This window comes from Gadus chalcogrammus, chromosome 11, assembly GCF_026213295.1.
Source record: "Gadus chalcogrammus isolate NIFS_2021 chromosome 11, NIFS_Gcha_1.0, whole genome shotgun sequence".
Taxonomy (NCBI): Eukaryota; Metazoa; Chordata; class Actinopteri; order Gadiformes; family Gadidae; genus Gadus; species Gadus chalcogrammus.
Window position 1 is genome coordinate 10,749,364 of NC_079422.1, and position 18,936 is coordinate 10,768,299.

An 18,936-nucleotide genomic window follows, 5' to 3' on the forward strand; every position below is an offset into this window, starting at 1 on the left:
TCCCCCACCCTGTCCTCCTCCGGCCTGCTGTAGACAGAGCAGGGAGTCGGGGTGGGGGTGAGGGTGGGGGGGGGGGCGTAGGCCTGCTTGGATATGCATCACAAAGGCTTCCTGGGGTATTGATCGGCAGTGGGTTAAGGCAGTCTATCAGCAAATGCCCCCTCTCTCAGGGAAAAAACAACAGGAGATTAAAAACACACAGCTTGCTGGGCGGGATGTTGCCGATGGGCTGTTATCTCAGCCCAGAGGTCACTGTGTACAGATATAATCCACTTTCACTTAACAGCTTCATTTAGCTCACCTCACATGCAAATCACAACGCCACACTGGTTTATTTTGGAGGGGGTTGGGTTAGTGCTGTGTGTGTGTGTGTGTGTGGGGAGGGGGTACTAGGGATGAGCACAGCAGGTGAGTGTCTTCACTCTACAGCAGGCTTTATTCAGGCTGGAAGCTGCTTATACGTTTACTTTTTCTCCAGCGTCAGACAAAGTAATTACTGCTGGAGCTCTTAAAGGGAGTTGAAACAGTGCCCCCTAACTTTAGTGATAGCAATGACGGCCAGTGAGGTCAAGTTATTTGCCATTAAATGGCTGGACACACAACCCATTTAAATTGTTGCTATTAATCCACAAGCTACACCATGGATGTACTGTTATCAATAAATAAATATTTCTAAACCCTCACATATCACAATATATCGAAATATTGTTTATGAATTTGTTGATAATTGATAGATCAGGGAAATCCATACATTTCTTCGAAAAAAATCTATTTGATATTAGTTGAATTGTGAAGCCTTTTATTATAAACAAATGAACAACTGAATGTTATTTAATCCTACTTACAAATGTGTATAGACACCTAGACCTCAGTAGGCAAGTTTTCCAAGTGTAAACAATTTTACAAATAAACATAAAATTGTATTTTCTTTTGTAGACAGAAAATGTGTTATATAACCAACGTTTCAAAAAATTTTGAACTATTGAACCAAATGATAAACAGGTCAAATGATTCTAAGACACATTGCATTGGAATGGTCAGAACCTGTGAACACGTTCTTCAGTAAAAAAGTGAAAGTGAAAACTGCTGAACTGGTGGTTAATAAACGAGGGGCTCAGTAGCGTTCTTTGGGCTCGCTGAACTTGCGCTTTTTGGGTGCAGACGGGACTTCCTGGCTGCTCGGGAACTCAAACTGAGTCACCTGCAAAACAGGCAGGACAGTAGGCTTAGCTAAATCCATCTTCCAAAAAAGACAACATACTGTACTTCTATTTTGCATCAGCTGAACTGATCATGAAACAGATTAAATGTGGTATAAATCCCTTCATTAATAGTCGTACTTGGTAGCACGGCAAACAACTTTCTAATGCAATCTTTATGTCATGCAGTATATTTGTAATATTACAATGTAAAGGATGTACAAAGTAAAAGCTAAACCTGAATAATAATTGAGAAATTACTTTATTATGTTTGCTATCTTGGTTAATAATATGAATAATGTTAACATGAATAAATATAAAGTAGATGACAGTATTTATAAGCAGACATCACAGGGCATATGGAGGGTGGAGGGTGTTCACCGCTTTGTCCTGAACGGGAGAAGGTCTCTTGGTCGTCTTTGTTCTTGATATTGTTTTCTGCACACACACACACACACAAGATTAAATTAAAACATTTACCGGTAAAAACATTTCAAACATGAAATACAATTTTAAGCGTAATATCTATCTTAGTACCGAAAGAATGTATGAATATATTTGAATCCATGTACAAATATAAACATATTTGTACATTTGGCAGATTTATGCCACATCAACGTTACTGAACACAGTCAACGTTTCTACTCACATTATCCTGGTAATGATGTGAGCCGTTTAGTTACGATCATTCTCAATCACTTCAAGTTGGCCATGCAATTCTGGTGGCGATCAGAGTGGGCCTTAGCCCCTTGAAGGTTGTGAGCCGCTGGTCTAGTAGCCCTCATGTGACCTTGCGTGTGAAGAGAACCACTAGAGCTACGGGAGCTACTAGACAGTCTTCAAGAGAAGCTTGGGTCTAAAGGGCCCGGCTTGTTACAGTCATCTCTCCTGAGAGCTGAGGGGGGAGGTCTGAGGGGGGCCAGGGGGAGACTCACCGTGGAGGAGCTCACGACTCGACCACTCCTGGTCTTCATGAGGGCCACCTCCTCCGTTGGACTGGTGCTCTCCAACTCCACCACAAGAGTGTCCATCTGACAGAGGACAGATGGCTCACTGCTACCCCCTACCAGACACTACAAGGGGCTACTTATAGGAAGGCCGCCCCTTATATACCCATGTTGACAGAGCCCTCTACTGATCACTGTAGCTTCTTCTGCGTCTGAGTAAACGGTGCACTGTGGTGGAATGGTTGGATCACAGGTGTTTCTTAGTGTGAGATGAAGAAGCCCTGTGGACCTTTACCTGTAGATAGCTCTGTATATACTGCCAAAGAAGTGTTGCGCTCTGCATATACTGCCAGATGTTTTGTGCTGTGTTTGTGTTAAGCTGATGAGCTGCAGACTGTCAGCCGGCATTTGGGTGTACTTTTCTTCAACGGTTTATTTTCACACAATACTGTCAGCAGATGGCACCAGTTTCATGTTAAACCCAGCCAGCTGTTTGCTAGCCTGAGTTGCAGATTTTATATTAGAGTGCAGAAAGTTTTTAAGGTTTAGTTTCCCTTGATTTCTAATAGTGCATGATTCTGAAAGGTAGACAATGACATTTTTTATAAAATAATAAATCTCTCTTAACGCACCAAAGTTCACAAAAATATATGAAATAAAATTTCCAACAAATCATTTCCTAAAGATATTCTAATTATCCAGCAGCAAAAAAACTTTTGTGTGGGAAATAACTCACTATCTTAACACACTCTTCGGCAGGCTTCTCCAGATTGTCTATCATGTGAGTCTGGAGATAAGAGAAATACATATTAGCTATCTATCTATCTGTCTTCCTCTCAACCACATATAACCACAAAACACAGAACGTTTTTCATTGGTTTAAGTTAAATTAGCCCAATTATGGGAAAACAATTATTTCCTGATCTCTGAATCGTGAAACTAATTTACTAAATATTCTTACCTGTTATTTATCAAATATTTCATCTTATATGATTAGAGCAGAAAACTATCTCCAAATGAATCAACCGATTCCAAACATAGCATGGTTAATACCTTGGTTAAAATGAGCATTCCTTTGTTCATATAAATGTCCATATCCTTTTTATCATATAGTGAAAGCTGACTCAAACAACCACTACCATTTACCCATGGAAGGCAGCGCTGAACCCCATTGAGTAAACATTGTGTATGCATTGTGTTGTGAGAGCAATGGAGTGATGCTCCAGGCATATAGCTCTCTGACCTGCTCTACAACAGACCCCTGCTCGTCCATCTGCAGCATCCATTTGTCCCTCACACGCACAGGCTCCTCCTCCACCTGTAGCCATTGGACAGCGCAGGTGTCAATTCAAACCTTTCCTCTGCAATGTCAGTAGTGTTTTCGTGTAGTCATATAAACTTTGTCGAATAACTTGAACGGTAAAACTAGGCCAATGTATGTTTATTGATTTCTGTAGAGGAAGTCAACCATTTCATACGCCAACAAAGGGCACCAGAGGTCAATAGGCAACGTGGCGGGTTTTGTTTGCCGCAGGGAATTACAGATTTGTCGTAAATGACCCTTGGAAATTACTTGAAGTGGCACTCTGTATTCCACGCAATTTGGGTAAATTATAACAGAATCATCAGAGCCTAAGCTCAGCGTCATCTTCAAGACAAGATTAGGCATTACCCTGACATAAAAACCATATGAGGATGATTGGTTGCCAGCATCACAACCATGCTTTCTGTAACAAGTCCAAACCACAGAAGTACTTGGCCTGATCGGCCCTGGGGTGCATCTCCTCTCTACCTTCTCCAGCCTGTCTCTCTCGGTGGTGACGTCCACGAGCAGCGTGTGGAAGGGGGTGACCACCTCGCCCATGCACAGCTTCACCGGCTCCTTGGAAAACTCAATCACGTTACCGTCGCCCTCCTTGAACCCTGGTGGCTGGTAGTCCTTAGGAGTGACTGGGGACACCCATCAAGCAGACGCAACCACACACACACACACACACACACACACACACACACAAACACACAAACAATCTCCTACTTTTAGTACTATGTAAAGGCCAACATGTGACCAACATGTGTGGAACATGGACAGATTTTGTGTTTTCAAACACGACGATACAACTCAGAAAATGCAAAGAATTATAAGCAAGCTGTGCATATTTGGAGCGACCTTTCATTTCCACAATATTCATTCTCATATAATTTATTTTGCTATGAAAGTCCCTCAGAGATATTGTGCTAACAAGCATACTTCATGATGAGACCACCATGGAGGGGACTAAAAGACTAACGCCTCAACACCACAGGCAGCAAGACCCAAGGTGGCCCTCTTCTGGCTGCTCGTGGAATCACCTTGCCCTGTGCAAGTGAATCAGGATGGATCGGAGACAATGTGAGTTTAAATACAGGGAATACTAAATTGATCAATCATTTTTGCCCGAATTCTGGACTGGAAACATCTGCCTTCTGTTTTCTTTGTGCTTGATGGAAAATTGCAATGTACAAATATTTCAAGATTCTAGTATGACGCTTATGATGCGTTCACATGCGTGTCTCAGCGTGTCCTTGTGTGTGCATTATATGTGTCTGTGTGCATAGGCGCATTTCCATTGTATGTGTGTGTGTGTATTATTATTGCATATGCAAAATATTATCTACATATGTGCAATATTGCCCGTGCGTGTGTTTGTGTGTGTTTATGTCAAGCGAAACATTGCTTGATCATTTCATTGAGGCTGAATAGATCAGGGTCCGGTCCATACGTCTACTGGCGGTTGTGCTTTGTGGGTTACCTTCGTCGTAGTATCCCAGCTTCATGTTGAGGCAGACGTTGTCAGGGAGAGGACCCAGGATCTGCATCAGTGTGTACAGCTTCCTCACCAGCAGGATGCTGGCCTTCTTGGTGTTGCCGCACACCATCGCCGCCCCCTTGCAGTTGTTGTTGCTAGGACACGCAAAGGATTGTGGGAAATCATCCTGACACTCATGGTCCTTTTTACTCCCAACACTCCGACTCTCCTATTGAAAAAATCACTTGGAGGTTTTCTAACATTAATATGAGTTCCCCTAGCCTGCCTATAGTCCCCCAGTAGCTAGAAATGGCGCTAGGGGTAAAACGAGCACTAGCTATCCTGCTCTGCCTTTGAAAAAAACAAAGCTCAGACGCGCCGATTTGGAATTTTTCCCCATATGTCCCCGTACGACTTACGGGGACATGGTACCTCCCCCTTCTCTGCTTTGCCCAATGAGCTACGACCGTGCGAGAGCCCCATGTGTGTGTCTGTAGCGCAAGTGTTACACACTGTTGGTGTTATGGCGCATAACACGTCGGGTTCTCTGACGTTTCTTGTATTTCCACAACGAGACTCGTAGTCAGGGTTATCTCAGCCATGGTTGAGAAGGAATTGGGGGGAAAGGAACTTTGGCTTTTGACATGGAGGAGAAAGGGATTGACCGCGATTGTCCCCCGCCGGAACCCCGCTGCCCAATCGCGGGCAACAATCACGGTGTGGAAGTGGAAGAACCGGAGAGGTCTGAGAACCCGACGCAGTTGTTTGAGATTCATAATATCGTCTGGGCATCACCGCCGCGGGGCACCACCTCCGTGGGTCAGTGCTGCCTTGGTGCTGCCAGCTGCCCGCTGCCGAGGCACCACCACAGTGGGCGGTGGTTCCTCGGCAGCAGGCAGCAGGGCTCCGGCGGGAGACAATCCCTTTCTACGCCATCCCGCGGTTCAGTCTACTTCACATTGATGTGGAAGGGGAAGAAGCAGAGACGTCAGAGAACCTGACACAGCCGTTTGAGATATCGTGAGATATCGTCAGGAGGCACACACAGCTTTGGGCCGTGATAATATATATTATATGACATATATATCTATTTATAATATGATATTATTGATATATAGAGCTCCAGGCATGGAATAGGCATGGAATTTTTTAAACACAAATTGAATGACTTTTAAGACCTTTTTAAGACCTCTAAAAGGACAATTTAATACCAATACTGTTGCAAAAAAATCGAGACATTACACTATATACTCTGTTCATTATGAGTTTTTTTCAGTTTGAATAATGAATAGTAACGTTCTTAACAACTGCCATCTTACCAACAACAAAACTTATGGTATAACAATTATGACAGAAAACAACAAAATAACTTAAATATAGTGCAAAATATAGTGCAAACACTATGCATATGGATTGAATGTTGTTGTTTTTTTTTACCAAGGTCTGAATAATCGCTAGGCCTTTACAGGAAACATTCAGCTTCTATATAATAGACGTCTATACCTTTAACTTCTATATAACCTAGACATCTATACCTTTAAAGGAGCATTTCACCGGTGGAGGCATGAATATGTATTGAAATTGGGTCCTATATGTTGTCGAATAATAAAATAAAATTCTAATTTGGGGCCGTCTTGACCGAGAAAAGGCAGAAAGTGACTTTTTGGCACTTGTGGATTGAAGACAACAACTCCCACCAAGCACCACAATGCACAGCTTCGCTGGCCACTCCCGCTGATCTAGATCTCCGCCTATCGGACACCTCGCTGTTCCATCTACCAAGCTGATACCGCAAGACTGCTTGAAAATCATTTCACACAACATTTCTAGTGAAGAGTATTAGTTGGTGAACTCAGTGAATTACCGTATTTTCCGCACTATAAGGTGCACTTCGTAAAGACTATAAGGCGCACTCCGTAAAGACGGAGTCATTTCGAAACCGCATCGAGCTGTAGAAACGCTGTGTACAAACATTCAGTCACAAGGAGATTCAACCTTTTAAATTGAGCAGAAATACTTTTAAATGTACAGTTACTAATTACATTTATTAAGGGGCTTTATTTAAAGCTACACAAAGAATACAAATAAAATAATAAACAAAAAATTAAACGCAACTCTGACGTCCCCCAGCTGGTGGGGGGCTAATGCCATCAAGCGTTTCAGACGTCCACATGAATCCTAACACGAAACCGCATAGGTCCGGATAGATTTGAAACCACCTCCGAGGGTGGTTTCAGAGATATGCGGTTTCGGGCAACGGATTCGCCGGCTCCGTCTGGACGGTCAGCCGAACGGACAAGACTTAAGGCCCATTCACACCCTACGGTAAATACGGATACGGACTGTTTCGTCCGGTCCCGGAGGTGTTTCGTCCGTAAATGGGTCCGTCGCCTCTGAGCTTACGAATCCGGAGTGCTCCGGGAGAACCGGAGCACTACCACCGGAAATCGAGGCGGCAGTATAGAGTCAAAAGTCAGACCATTCGCGAAAATAGATAGAGTAGTATAATATCTGATATATATATCTATATATATATAGATATATATATATAGATATATATACATATTGTATTTGACGTTTTGTACTTATATTACACCATATACCTGACATTTTTATTTTATTGTTTATTGTTATTGTTCCCCTGCTTTGGCAATGAGTTGTAACTGGTCATTTAACAACAATTTGAGGAGATAATCTGCGGGTTGGTGAGGGGTGTCACGTGCCACCGCACACTTTTTTTCGCCGATTTCGGATGACACAAAGCAAAATCATCTCTACAGATGTCATGTTTGCGATTGTCGACGCCGTTAATTTGTGAAACGACAGTCACTGCCCTCTAGAGGATTTATTGTGTAACATCCATAACAACGCTGAAACCAGACGGAGGTATGAAGGGTAGTTCCGGGGGCAACGTGTGGGGCGACGGACGATTTTCGTCCGGATCTGGAGGTATGGATCGGCCTTTACGCGGTTTCACCAAAAAATCGGCTTCGTGTGGACGGTTAGGGTTAGGGTTCACCAAGACGGGGAGACAGCGCCGGGCTACTTACGCCACTATCTGCCAATGGATCGTGGATGCCTGGGCTGATATATCAGTCTCAACTGTGGTCCAAGCTTTCACGAAGGCAGGAATAATCACTGAACTGCCAGGCAACAGCAGCGACACTGACTCGGATAATGACAAGAGGGAGCCGGGCATGTTGGATGCCATACTCGCCCAACTGTTCAATTCGGACACTGAAGAAGAATGCTATCGATGTGACCAATCGGAAATTGTAGTTTGTAAAATAGAACATAAAACTGAACAAATATACACCCGCTCATTAATTCTGCCCCCAATTAAATGTAATGCCGCCCACCCAATAATTCCAGACTTTTTAAGACATTTAAGACCTTGATTATCGAAAATTTAATTTAATGACTTTTAAGACTTTTCAAGATCCGCGGCAACCCTGGCTCCAGGACTCCAGCCGGAGCACCAGGAGTGTTCTTGAATATTTACAGAACACGGCCAAAAGCTGTGTGCGCCTTGCCATTGCAATAAATCCACTGTAAACACGAGTGCATAGTACCGTGGCCGCAAGCTGCTCAGGGTCACACCCCACCCTCCACCTTGAACACCTCTAAAAAGCGGCACGTTTGTGGAAAGCTCATTGTGGGACTGGGTCGTAGTGGCTGTAATTCTGCACCAAGACTGATTTTTTTTTTTTTTCTTTTATAAATATTGTATTAAAGGCCCACCAACACCTATATATAAGCATCCATAAAGTAGCATACCATGGGACCTTTAATTAACTATTTACTGCAGATCTGCTGCATGCTTAACTCACATGGTGGATAAATACAGAAAAACACTAAGCCTCAGTGCACTCTAATGTCAGAAGTTGGATGATTTAGAAAAGTGTACCTCATTGTAAATACATGATATGTTTATTCCTTTTGCATAGTTTTCTGTTATTCTGGATGAGTGATCCAGAAATCAAACATATTGTACCTTTCAAATTCCATTTGTGGTCCCTCTGCGGAGTAGATTATCTTAAATTGGTAGAATTCTGTCACAAGCTGAAAAAAAAGCAGGAAAGACGGCTATTTGAGGTGAATGAACAACTCGGTACCTACGATTTACTTTATCAATGCACATGTGGGAATTTCCCGTGACTCAACTGCCACAACGGCACAGCAATCTCTGTCTCCTGAAACATTACCTTAGGATTGTCTGGATCAGTGTATATCTAAAACAAACAGCAACAGTACATTAGGAGTGCATCAAGATAAAGGCTTTCAGGATTCAATATTACATTTATCCTTAAATTGAATCAGACATGTACACATGAAAGACAAGCCACTCACCGACAAAACTACCTTTCTCAGCTGGAGGGACACAGGGTGTAACGAATGTGAATAAAGCTAATTATATTTGCTGACTTACCTTTGGCTTTAAGGTCATTAATGTTCATCCAAAGCAAATATTTGTGGAGGACTTACATATTTCTTCTGGATGGCATCAAAGCATCCCTGCATCCTTAAGAGGGTTATTAAAACAAGTGAAATGAATACACACACATAAACACACACACAGTCTATGGACCAGTGAAAACCCTGAGTCATCCTGATAGAACCAAATGTCGCTGGCATTGTTTCCAACCGTTTCCAACCGTCATGTTTGTGTGTGTGTGTGTGTGTGTGTGTGTGTGTGTGTGTGTGTGTGTGTGTGTGTGCTTGTGTGTCTGTGTGCATCCATGCATCCATACATGGACACCAATAACCCAATTTCAAGGTATAATTGCTTAATGGCATTGAATCGATTGATAGCCTAGGTCCACTCACTCCAGCACTGCAGTAACAGAAAGCCCTATAACACCATTACAACCTTCAAGTCACAACTCAAAACTCACCTGTTCAAACTCGCACACAACGTCTAACTGATCACTGTTTTGATTGTTTGTTTGTTTTGTTTTGTCTTGTTTTTGTTTTATTTATTATGTTTATTTATTTTTTTCCACAATGTCTTGTTTTTTAAACGATTTATGATGACTATATGCTCTGTAAGGTGACCTTGGGTGTCTTGAAAGGCGCCTCTAAATTAAATGTATTATTATTATTATTATTATTATAAAAGCAATAGTGTGATGTTTCTTCTTATGGCAGACATTTACATTGTTTTTGGTTTCTGTAAGCCAGACTGAAGTTATGAATGCATAAACTTACTTCTACTGCTACTACTTCAAATATTACTACTATTTTCTATATTGCTTATAATTCTATATTAGGTCAGCTATTGCTAGATCTAATACAAACTCTACTACTGCTAATAATAATTGAGATATTAACCATAATCATAGTAATAATAATGATTTGAGAGGCTACTAATTTTTACCGCCAGGAAAATAAATTGATGTCACTAATTGAAAAATTAAAATAAACAGAAAATGGTGTGTTAGAAACTGACCACTGGACTATCTGACTTGCCCCAGGGCAGCTGCGCTCCTCTCGTAGAATCATCACTTTCTGCTCTGTGTAAGGTACATTGAAACACAGTAGATTCATAGTGCATCACAGATAGATAGACACACACACACACACACACACACACACACACACACACACACACACACACACACACACGCCCACACACACGCCCACACACACGCCCACACACACACACACACACACACACACACACACACACACACACACACACACACACACACACACACACACACACACACACACACACACACACACACACACACAGATTTCAGTTTATCATTAAGTTATAACTGAGGAAGCAGGCACAGGCACATCTTAGTCATGCTTAATTTCTGGATGAGAAGTTAAAGCAAACACATCAACATCTAAGTGAGCCCTGTATCTTACTTTCTTGCATCCTTAAGTCTTGCGCTCGTTCAGAAGAAACCCATTCAACTTGCCGCCGTCATGATTAATATTGCAATTTAGCTGTGCCATGTCGCAGGCTGATGCAGGATAGCTAGCTACATACCTTCAACATGTTTGATCCCATAGGCTTTCTCAGGGAAGAGGCCCCTAAGGTAGGTGATGCTGGACACGGCAATGGCCAGAAGTTTCTTTACAACAATCAGGGATTGCTTCTCTGTAGTGACAACATCTGGCAAAAGCTGAGTCTCCTAAATAAATCAAACATAATGCACACAGTACATGCAGACAAACAGTAGATGCAAGTTCATGCTGCAACCTGACTCTCTTTTTATGTATAGTAACATGGATATTAGTTATACAGGCGAATCATACCTGACCAGGCCTGGTTTGTTGGACACTTGCCATGGTTGTGAGGAGGTATACAATTCTAAATAACAAAAAAATATGCATTGTTGCACAGTCTGTGTGTGTCAATATATTGTGCAATGGTTTCGTAAGACCAAATCGGTTTGTTGAGTATGGCGTTTCATTGTATTACCAGCGAGGTTAAACTGGGAACACAATTCTTAAACATCACAAAGTTAGCATTTCCATATATTAGCTTTGGTTACATATTAAAGAACTACTGAAATAATCTTACATTAGCATTAGCTGGCCTACTTTAGATTGGCGTTTCCACTTTATAGCATATTTTGAATAAAGACCGGCTGCTCCATCAGAAGCTAATGTCACGATACAAGCTACTACTTTGCTTGCTAAATTAAATATTATAATAATGCCATATTAACATCTATATTGTGGTCACTGTGATACTTACAAAAAGCGTCTCTTTCTAAATCTCTTTAGCACTAAGCTAATTAGCGAAATCGTTCCCGCTCTCTGTTTGATCGACAGTTTAACGTGTATCACAAACAGGCAGCCAATCACAAATAAGATAATTCAAATTAATAAATTAAGTAATAATATTTAAATAATAATATTTTAAATCGATGCCAGCTATGTAATCGTAGTATGATTAATAACAACTGCCTATATTTCAGTGGAAACAGGTATGTATTATTTAGTTTGTGTGGCCAAATCTATGAATGTGGCTGCCATCGAGGACACATTCTGGATTGGGATTGGACCGCGTGCTGTCAATCACAGTGGCTGCGCAGTCATGTGGTATTCCAGTGGCTGGTTTAAAGCCTGTGCAAGAGCCCTGTAAGCCCTTTGTATTGGTTACTGTAAATGTCTCTCAAACGAGGGGCATCCCTCATAGTGACGTAACACACCTTCTCGCCATTTTCACTGAGAGGCAGTCGTGTGTTCAGAAAACCAGGATTGGACTCAGCATAGATACATAAATTGTATTTTAGCACAAACAGCGTTTCGCCGGACGGATAAACAGGACATTTGTCAGTCCAAAACGGTCGCAACATGTCGTCAGAAAACCTGGACTCAGACACTCAGATTGACTACGAAGACGAAAAACAGGTAGGTTTGGATGTCAGCCTTTAATGTTGTTGGGCCAGTCACTGAGGATGCTAGCTGTAAGAGGCTAGCAGCTAGCTAGAACAAGTGAAAGTGTTTAAAATGCACGCCTGAATGCAATGGCACGCAAACAATATGAGGCCAGCATACACCTACACACTTATTTTATTTGAATGGAATGAGTATTATCGCGGCTGTAAAATAAAGCGTGTGTGTGTGGATACTGTGTGACTGAGTCTCGTCCCACTTGATTTGGCTCGTGTCATTGGCTCAACAGTTCACAGCGGCTGGGGCCTCATTGGTCAACTCTAACCTGACAACAACTGCAATGAGGCAGAGCTTCCGCATTATCCTCAAACTATACACTGCTGAGGTTATGATGTGAAGGATAAATAACCGAATTTGTTGCATTGTTGCAGAATCAGTGGGTGTCAAATATATTGTGCATTACTGTCCTAAGACGAAATCGGTTTTGTTGAATATGTTGTTTCATTGTTTTGACAGTGAGGTCGAAGGCCTCACTGGCAATATTTTAACTCATGTGCTCATGAATGTCTTGAAACCCAAGATCGGGTTCGATTTTGGTGCATAGTAAAGAGTTGAAATCAGGAATTAACATTCTCATTGTGCACCTTTTAAATCATGAAGTCAGCAGCAGAGACAGCTATTTAAGAGATGCATGTTATTAAGGCATGTATACAGCTTCTGCCTTTCTCTACGGATGAACGTTTTGGGAAAATCTGTCTGTTTACACTGTTTTGAATCAGCCCATCTTTGTGGGCTCAAGTGAATAAACAAAGGCCCAGTACAACATTCAGCCTCCCCTCTCTTCCTCCGTGGGAATAGGTTCTTCGGCTTCTGTAACCTCCTGAGTCATAATTGATCAGTCCACACTCTCTAGCAAAGGAAACTCGAGCCTGTCAGGGCAGGTATATGCTGGCTATTGTGTATATCTAGTCACATTGTTAACGCTTCTGACCCAATCAAGGTGTGGTTCTGTGTCACTTGTGTGTCTGACCTGTTCCACTAGTTACGGCCATTTTTGTGTTTTCACATGTGACGTGAATGCAGCAAGGGTAGGTTAGGCCACTGTAACCTTGGTGAAAAAGCTGTCTTTGTCAATGCAAATATAATAAAATATGCTAGTTTAATGCCTGGTGTGTGTCTGTGTGCCTGTGCGTTATTGCTGTTATTTTGTTAATTCAACCAAACATGTGCGTTCAAAGACACTGTTGTGGTGTTGGAGCATGTTACTCTTGTTATAACCAATAAACTTCCAGAAGTAATCGCCATGGTATTTAAACCTTGCCCCACCACCATAACATAAGGAGTTGTCCAAACAATGTGATTTTAAAGGAGGAGGCTTCCCGTCAAAAAGATTAGGGTTAGGCCGTACCTCGCTTACATGTCAAAAGAACAAGTTTGACTCATACTTTTGTTTTGCTTTGATTAATCTTTTTCATTAAATGGCTGAAACAAACCATTCAGGGCTCAAACAATCGTTTCTACATGGTTTACTCGGGATATCTTGTCAGACACACACTTAATTTTGTATATACATTTGTGATTATGTTTTTTGCATTTTCACTGTGTAGTTCAATTTAAGAGTGAGTAGTCTAGACCTGAGATTTTCCTTACACATTGCTCTACCACGTTTTACTTTAGTTATTTGATACTTAAATGTGTATGTAAATATACTGCTAATATTCGGTTTGTATTATTATAATTTTTGTGTCTTCTCCTGTTTGATTAGCACAGTTTCTGCTCCTAACACCTGAATGATCTCATGGTCATCTAATGTTATCAGGATTCCCAGGAGAAGAACAGCAGTCCCATCAAGTCTGAGGAAGCCAAGCTGAAGGCCAAATACCCCAGCCTGAACCATAAGCCTGGAGGCTCTGACTTCCTTATGAAGCGGCTACAGAAAGGGGTAGGTGGCAAACAGAAACTAACATCATCCCCACAACAGACAACATCATCCGAACAAGCCTTGCATTCTGTCCAAGCATCTCTTTGTTACACAGGAGAATGTGAGGTTCGGTCAAGCCGCATTGCATTCGGGTTTTGCCCCTCTCTCAAGATGTTTTGAAGGGAGAGGCTACACCATGTTAACTTTCCCTGAACTGATATTCCCTGCTAGCATTACCGCTAGCATGAATAGCAGCATGACCTGGCACCCAAGGAATTGAAAATCCATGCTGCTTCCCCTCCCCCCCAGTTGTTTCAGTATCGCATTCATGTTCATATATAATGGGAGTTGTTGCATTGCAGTAAAACTCAACATAAACTGTAACATAAACTCTTAAAGGTGAAGTCCATCATGTTGTGGAGCTAGAAAGTCCGTCCCCTGAAACACACTTGCATGTTATGTTAGTTTATGCATTTCTAGATGAAAATCAATCCAATTGCTCCAATGTAAATTATTAACAAACTTTCTAATTTCAAAGTCCATACAAATGGAAACTAAACCCCTACATCCTTTGACTTAAAGATATCTTAAGGGAAGCCTTTTGTGTTATTCTACTACGCATTCTAACACTCTCCTGCCCTAGGTTGCTTTGTCCATATCGTGACCTTGCCACATAGGTGCTCGTCCCATAATGCAAGGCAGCGCTTGTCACTTCTAATTCCCTATTTGATTTAATTTAATTTAATCTGGTATAATTGCTATGATTTAAATAATCAGTTACAGTCTCTATAAAGTCTTTAGTACCCATCATGACTTGATGGGTTATCATCACAGGATAGCATAATAAGATATTTAATTATTAGAGGGTTTAACCTTTGCTCTTCCAGGCCTAGCCAAAGATGAAGCCTCAATAATTCCTTAGTTCGTCTTTGGCAGAAGTGTTTCTTATCTCCCTTCTCTCCCACCTAGCCAAAGTACTTTGACTCGGGGGACTACAACATGGCCAAGGCCAAGATGAAGAACAAGCAGCTCCCCGTGGCTGGGCCCGACAAGAACCTGGTGACCGGGGACCACATTCCCACGCCACAGGACCTGCCCCAGAGGAAGTCCTCCCTGGTTACCAGCAAGCTAGCCGGCTAGCCTCCACGATCTGAGGAACGCCCCCTCAACCATCGGCCCCCCCCTGGGGCTCTTGAGAGCTGCTTGCCACCCCCTCACCTTCACTTCCCAAGATGTCCGTCTTCTCACGCCCTCCCTTCTCCCCTCCTCATGCTCCTCTCTTTCATTTATCTTCTCCCACTCCTCTCCCTTCCTCTTCCTCTTCCTCCTCCTCCTCCTCCTCTTCCTCCCCCGCTGAACCCCACAGGCACTCCTTGGCTTAACATATCATATTTAAGCTCCATTTGCGTGTGTGTCTGTTTGGCAGTGTGTGTGAGTGAGTGGGAGAGAGGAGATGCATCTGCGACCCTACACTGTCCCTCTGACACACACACACACACACACACACACACACACACACACACACACACACACACACACACACACACACACACACACACACACACACACACACACACACACACTCCTCCCGTAACCGTTGTTCACAGTAGAGTGGCATCAGGGGGTTGGATGGGGTGAGTCAATGCACTTTGTATACTGTACAGTCATTGTTTATCGTTTCGATGTTGTTTTGTTTGGTTTTTATTTCTGGGGGATTTGTTTTGTTTTGGAATTGTTCTAATTGCATCCTCCAAGATACCAAAATGACTATGTATGTATAAGGGGAGGGGCTGTTTACCTCGTGCACTCCGACGTCTTTGGGACGGGCGTCTTCGTGATTCAAATCCCTCCAGTTGGGTGGGATTGGGGGGGGGCAGTGAGTGGAGAGTGTTAGGATTATTATTGGTAGTATTCTGTTACTTTTGTTTGTAATAATCGCTTGCATACCAAAACCTGTAAGAGGCTGCTGCATTAGTGGAGAGATGTGTTCTGACTGGAATCATAGTGGGAATGCTGCAGAAGAAACGGCCCGGGGCTCTCATCCTATCCTGTTTCGCCGACTCTCGTCGAACAGATTCACCTCCCGCCTCGCTCTCTGCAGCTCCCCCAAACAGGAGAAAGCCCCCCCCCCCTAATGTGTCTGTTGCCACTGCTCCTGTGTCTTCACTCCCTTTTGACTTTTATCTAGAGAAATCTGCATGTAGTAAGAAACACACAAACAGAAGATAAGAAGTAACTATTGAGGACTAGCAACTGGACGATGTGAATGCACAACTCTGCTGGGTCCTGGTTGGCCGTTTTCCCTTGCTGCCCTGACAATCCATAAACACACACTCTTCTTCTACGCTACCAAGGCATTCCAATTAGCTCTCTGTATCCCAACTAAAATGCTCACTTGCAGTGGAGAGGAAAGTGGATGGTTCACTGATATTTGTTAACCTGTTTTTGGTGTTATGGATACGGATGTGGCATATCAATAACATTAGCTGGTGTCACTTTCAAAAAGGTGCTGCATGTTTCCATGGCCAGTTGTGCCGATGAGAATTTACTTGGATGGGAGTTGTTCAAAAGTCCAAAAGTCCACTAGTTTGGCAATGCTAGTCATGCACACAGGTCCCTTTTTGGAAAGAATCCATCGCATTAATAATAAGTACTAGGATTGACTCTCGGTGAACTGTCCATTTTAACTCTTGGTTTGGTGGCTTTTATCACATCAAGACGTGCGTCTGCTACGAGCGTAAAGAATTAATAGTGTGTGTACTTCTGTAAATATTTGAAGCGTTGTAAATTAATTTGTACATCTTTACGGGCGTTCAGTTTGTCCTGATAAGCGGTCCTTTAAAGCATCTAAACCATGCCCGGCTGTCCCGATAGTGGTAGCTCCCTTAATCCGGGAGTCTCCCTTCATAATCAGTGGTAGTAGTCGAAGTATCCTGTGCACTCTAGCTAGATTTAAGACCTTTTATCCCTATGTCGTTTTTTTGCCCCTGCCCGATACACTCTCCTCAGCTCGCCACTCTCGCCTCTGCGGCCCGCTGAACACACAGGTTCTCTGATGTCACCGCAACAGCAAACATCACAACAGGGGTCCAGTTTTAGCGCAGAGTATGCGATCGTGACCGCAAGGCTTAAAGTAGACCACTGCATGCTCGCAGGGATACTCTCTTGGCGAGGCCCAAGGGATTCTATGACATGAGAAGGGCAGGAGGGCCGTCTAGGAGCATGGCTGGGACCTATGCGTGGCAAGACATTGGTTGATAATATGCTTCAAAAACCCGGACGGATAGCGAGGTAAAGTGCTCCAATGTATCTGCAAACAACTATGAATGCATGCTGCCCACAGCCTCCAAACCGTAGGACACCGGTTATCTCCAAGTATTGCCCCAACTCCACCCCCACCCGTACGTCTTATCTTCAGGGGACGGCCATAAACCCCCACTCTACCACCACGTAGGACACAGTAGAACTTGGGGGCATGCACCTTAGGACCTTGCCTATCACGTCTTCTCTCTAGGACTTTTGAATTGTGTCTAATAGCGGCGAGTGGAGGGAAAAGCGAAATGTTAAACGGGAGGGCTTTATTGGAGGTCTGAATGTGCTGCCGATTCTACACTGTTAGTAATACACTATAACCGGGACAGGTTGGTTAAATTTGTTTTATTTTTTTCTCCACTACTTTCACTTCTTCCCCATGAGCTGATTTGTGGTTCCCCTCCCCTGCACTTTCAGCGAGACACACCGTTTCTGCTTTCTGAACAGCAGGGGCTCTGTGAATGGCTTTCTCACATGAGTGTGTGGGATGTGTAGTTCTGTACATGCTGCTGCTGCTGCAGATGTGGCTGACAGCCAATTTTGAGCAACACCTGTATCCTCTATTTGTACCCGTCAAACCCATATTCTCTCCCGAGTCTCTTAATCCTCCTGCCACGTGGTTCAGTCCCTTCTCTAAGCGAAAGTGACAATATAGGAAATGGAAGTTCCACCCGTGGATCTCTGATTTCAATTCAATTTTCAATTTGATCCCATCTGATCTGAGTAGAAATTACACAACTCCCTCACTGCCCAATCTTCACATCTGATCACCGGAACTTATAGCGTTCAAAAGCGAAAACTATTATTACATACAAAAGGCTTCACGATTACTGGGGCAGGATTCTCAAATGCTACTACATGTGGACTGTTTGGCTTTGTACGAAACAATTCCATTAGGCAGGGGGATTGTGGGGTATGTTTAAATACCAATGTCTTATTTCCTGTTCAAATTGAATTAACGTGCCAGAAATGTAAAAATAAATGACAGACAATGTGCTTTGAGGTACCTTGTGCTGCTTTTACCTGATCTGTGTTCATGTTGTTTTGCCTTTTATGAGTAAACATCTAATTTTTTTCAGGCGTTCTCTTATTGTGTGATTCCTATATTTTTTATCCCATGATATATGCAGGGATTTCTACTGATAAATTAATGAGGAATATATGATAACTAGGATGTCTTGAGAACGCAGGAATGATTTTAAGAATTTGGGAGGTGCAGGGCTAATCAGAATGTTTTCCTTTGTCTTTGGGAAAAAGATCCAGAGTTCTGTCAGTATTTGAAATAAACTTTTACATTGCGATATTTGTGTTGTTTAATTGTCAAATCAGTTTTCTGCTGGTATCAATGTTTTTTGATTATTTATTTATGTAGGTGCTGAAATAGTTAGCCTGATCACTTCCATTGTCTTAAT

The 18,936-nt window shown here is 42.6% G+C and overlaps 2 protein-coding genes across 4 annotated transcripts; one reads left to right on the forward strand and one right to left on the reverse strand.

Annotated features, from left to right (window-relative positions):
- Window positions 1–787: 787 nt before the first annotated feature.
- On the reverse strand, window positions 788–11,869 carry hormad1 (HORMA domain containing 1). Of its 3 annotated transcripts, XM_056602928.1 has the most exons (15): window positions 11,648–11,868; window positions 11,203–11,257; window positions 10,934–11,078; window positions 10,382–10,445; window positions 9,418–9,454; window positions 9,283–9,303; window positions 9,138–9,164; window positions 8,927–8,994; window positions 4,936–5,087; window positions 3,939–4,096; window positions 3,390–3,464; window positions 2,883–2,933; window positions 2,135–2,230; window positions 1,581–1,637; window positions 788–1,201 (listed from the first exon to the last, which is right to left on the reverse strand). In XM_056602928.1, exons 2-15 carry the CDS (start codon window positions 11,233–11,235, stop codon window positions 1,115–1,117), a joined length of 1,071 nt encoding a protein of 356 aa, XP_056458903.1. In that variant the 5' UTR covers window positions 11,236–11,257; window positions 11,648–11,868; the 3' UTR covers window positions 788–1,114. The 3 variants fall into 3 exon arrangements, with proteins under 3 accessions (XP_056458903.1, XP_056458904.1, XP_056458905.1); XM_056602929.1 differs by lacking the exon at window positions 9,283–9,303 and having other exon boundaries at window positions 11,648–11,869; XM_056602930.1 differs by lacking the exon at window positions 2,135–2,230.
- Window positions 11,870–12,098: 229 nt separating this feature from the next.
- On the forward strand, window positions 12,099–18,845 carry ensab (endosulfine alpha b). The gene is made up of 3 exons (XM_056602933.1): window positions 12,099–12,306; window positions 14,111–14,233; window positions 15,182–18,845. Exons 1-3 carry the CDS (start codon window positions 12,250–12,252, stop codon window positions 15,350–15,352), a joined length of 351 nt encoding a protein of 116 aa, XP_056458908.1. The 5' UTR covers window positions 12,099–12,249; the 3' UTR covers window positions 15,353–18,845.
- The last annotated feature ends 91 nt before the right edge of the window (window positions 18,846–18,936 follow it).

What these genes read in the sequence shown, in the direction of transcription:
- ensab (XM_056602933.1), top strand. Translation starts at nt 12,250, where the DNA reads ATGTCGTCAGAAAACCTGGACTCAGACACTCAGATTGACTACGAAGAC. An exon ending in ACTACGAAGACGAAAAACAG is followed by an intron (nt 12,307 to 14,110) that starts GTAGGTTTGGAT and finishes TAATGTTATCAG; the next exon opens with GATTCCCAGGAGAAGAACAG. An exon ending in TGAAGCGGCTACAGAAAGGG is followed by an intron (nt 14,234 to 15,181) that starts GTAGGTGGCAAA and finishes TCTCCCACCTAG; the next exon opens with CCAAAGTACTTTGACTCGGG.
- hormad1 (XM_056602928.1), bottom strand. Translation starts at nt 11,235, where the DNA reads ATGGCAAGTGTCCAACAAACCAGGCCTGGTCAG. An exon ending in GCAAGTCAGATAGTCCAGTG is followed by an intron (nt 9,455 to 10,381) that starts GTCAGTTTCTAA and finishes AACCCTCTTAAG; the next exon opens with GATGCAGGGATGCTTTGATG. An exon ending in ATGCCATCCAGAAGAAATAT is followed by an intron (nt 9,304 to 9,417) that starts GTAAGTCCTCCA and finishes GTGTCCCTCCAG; the next exon opens with CTGAGAAAGGTAGTTTTGTC.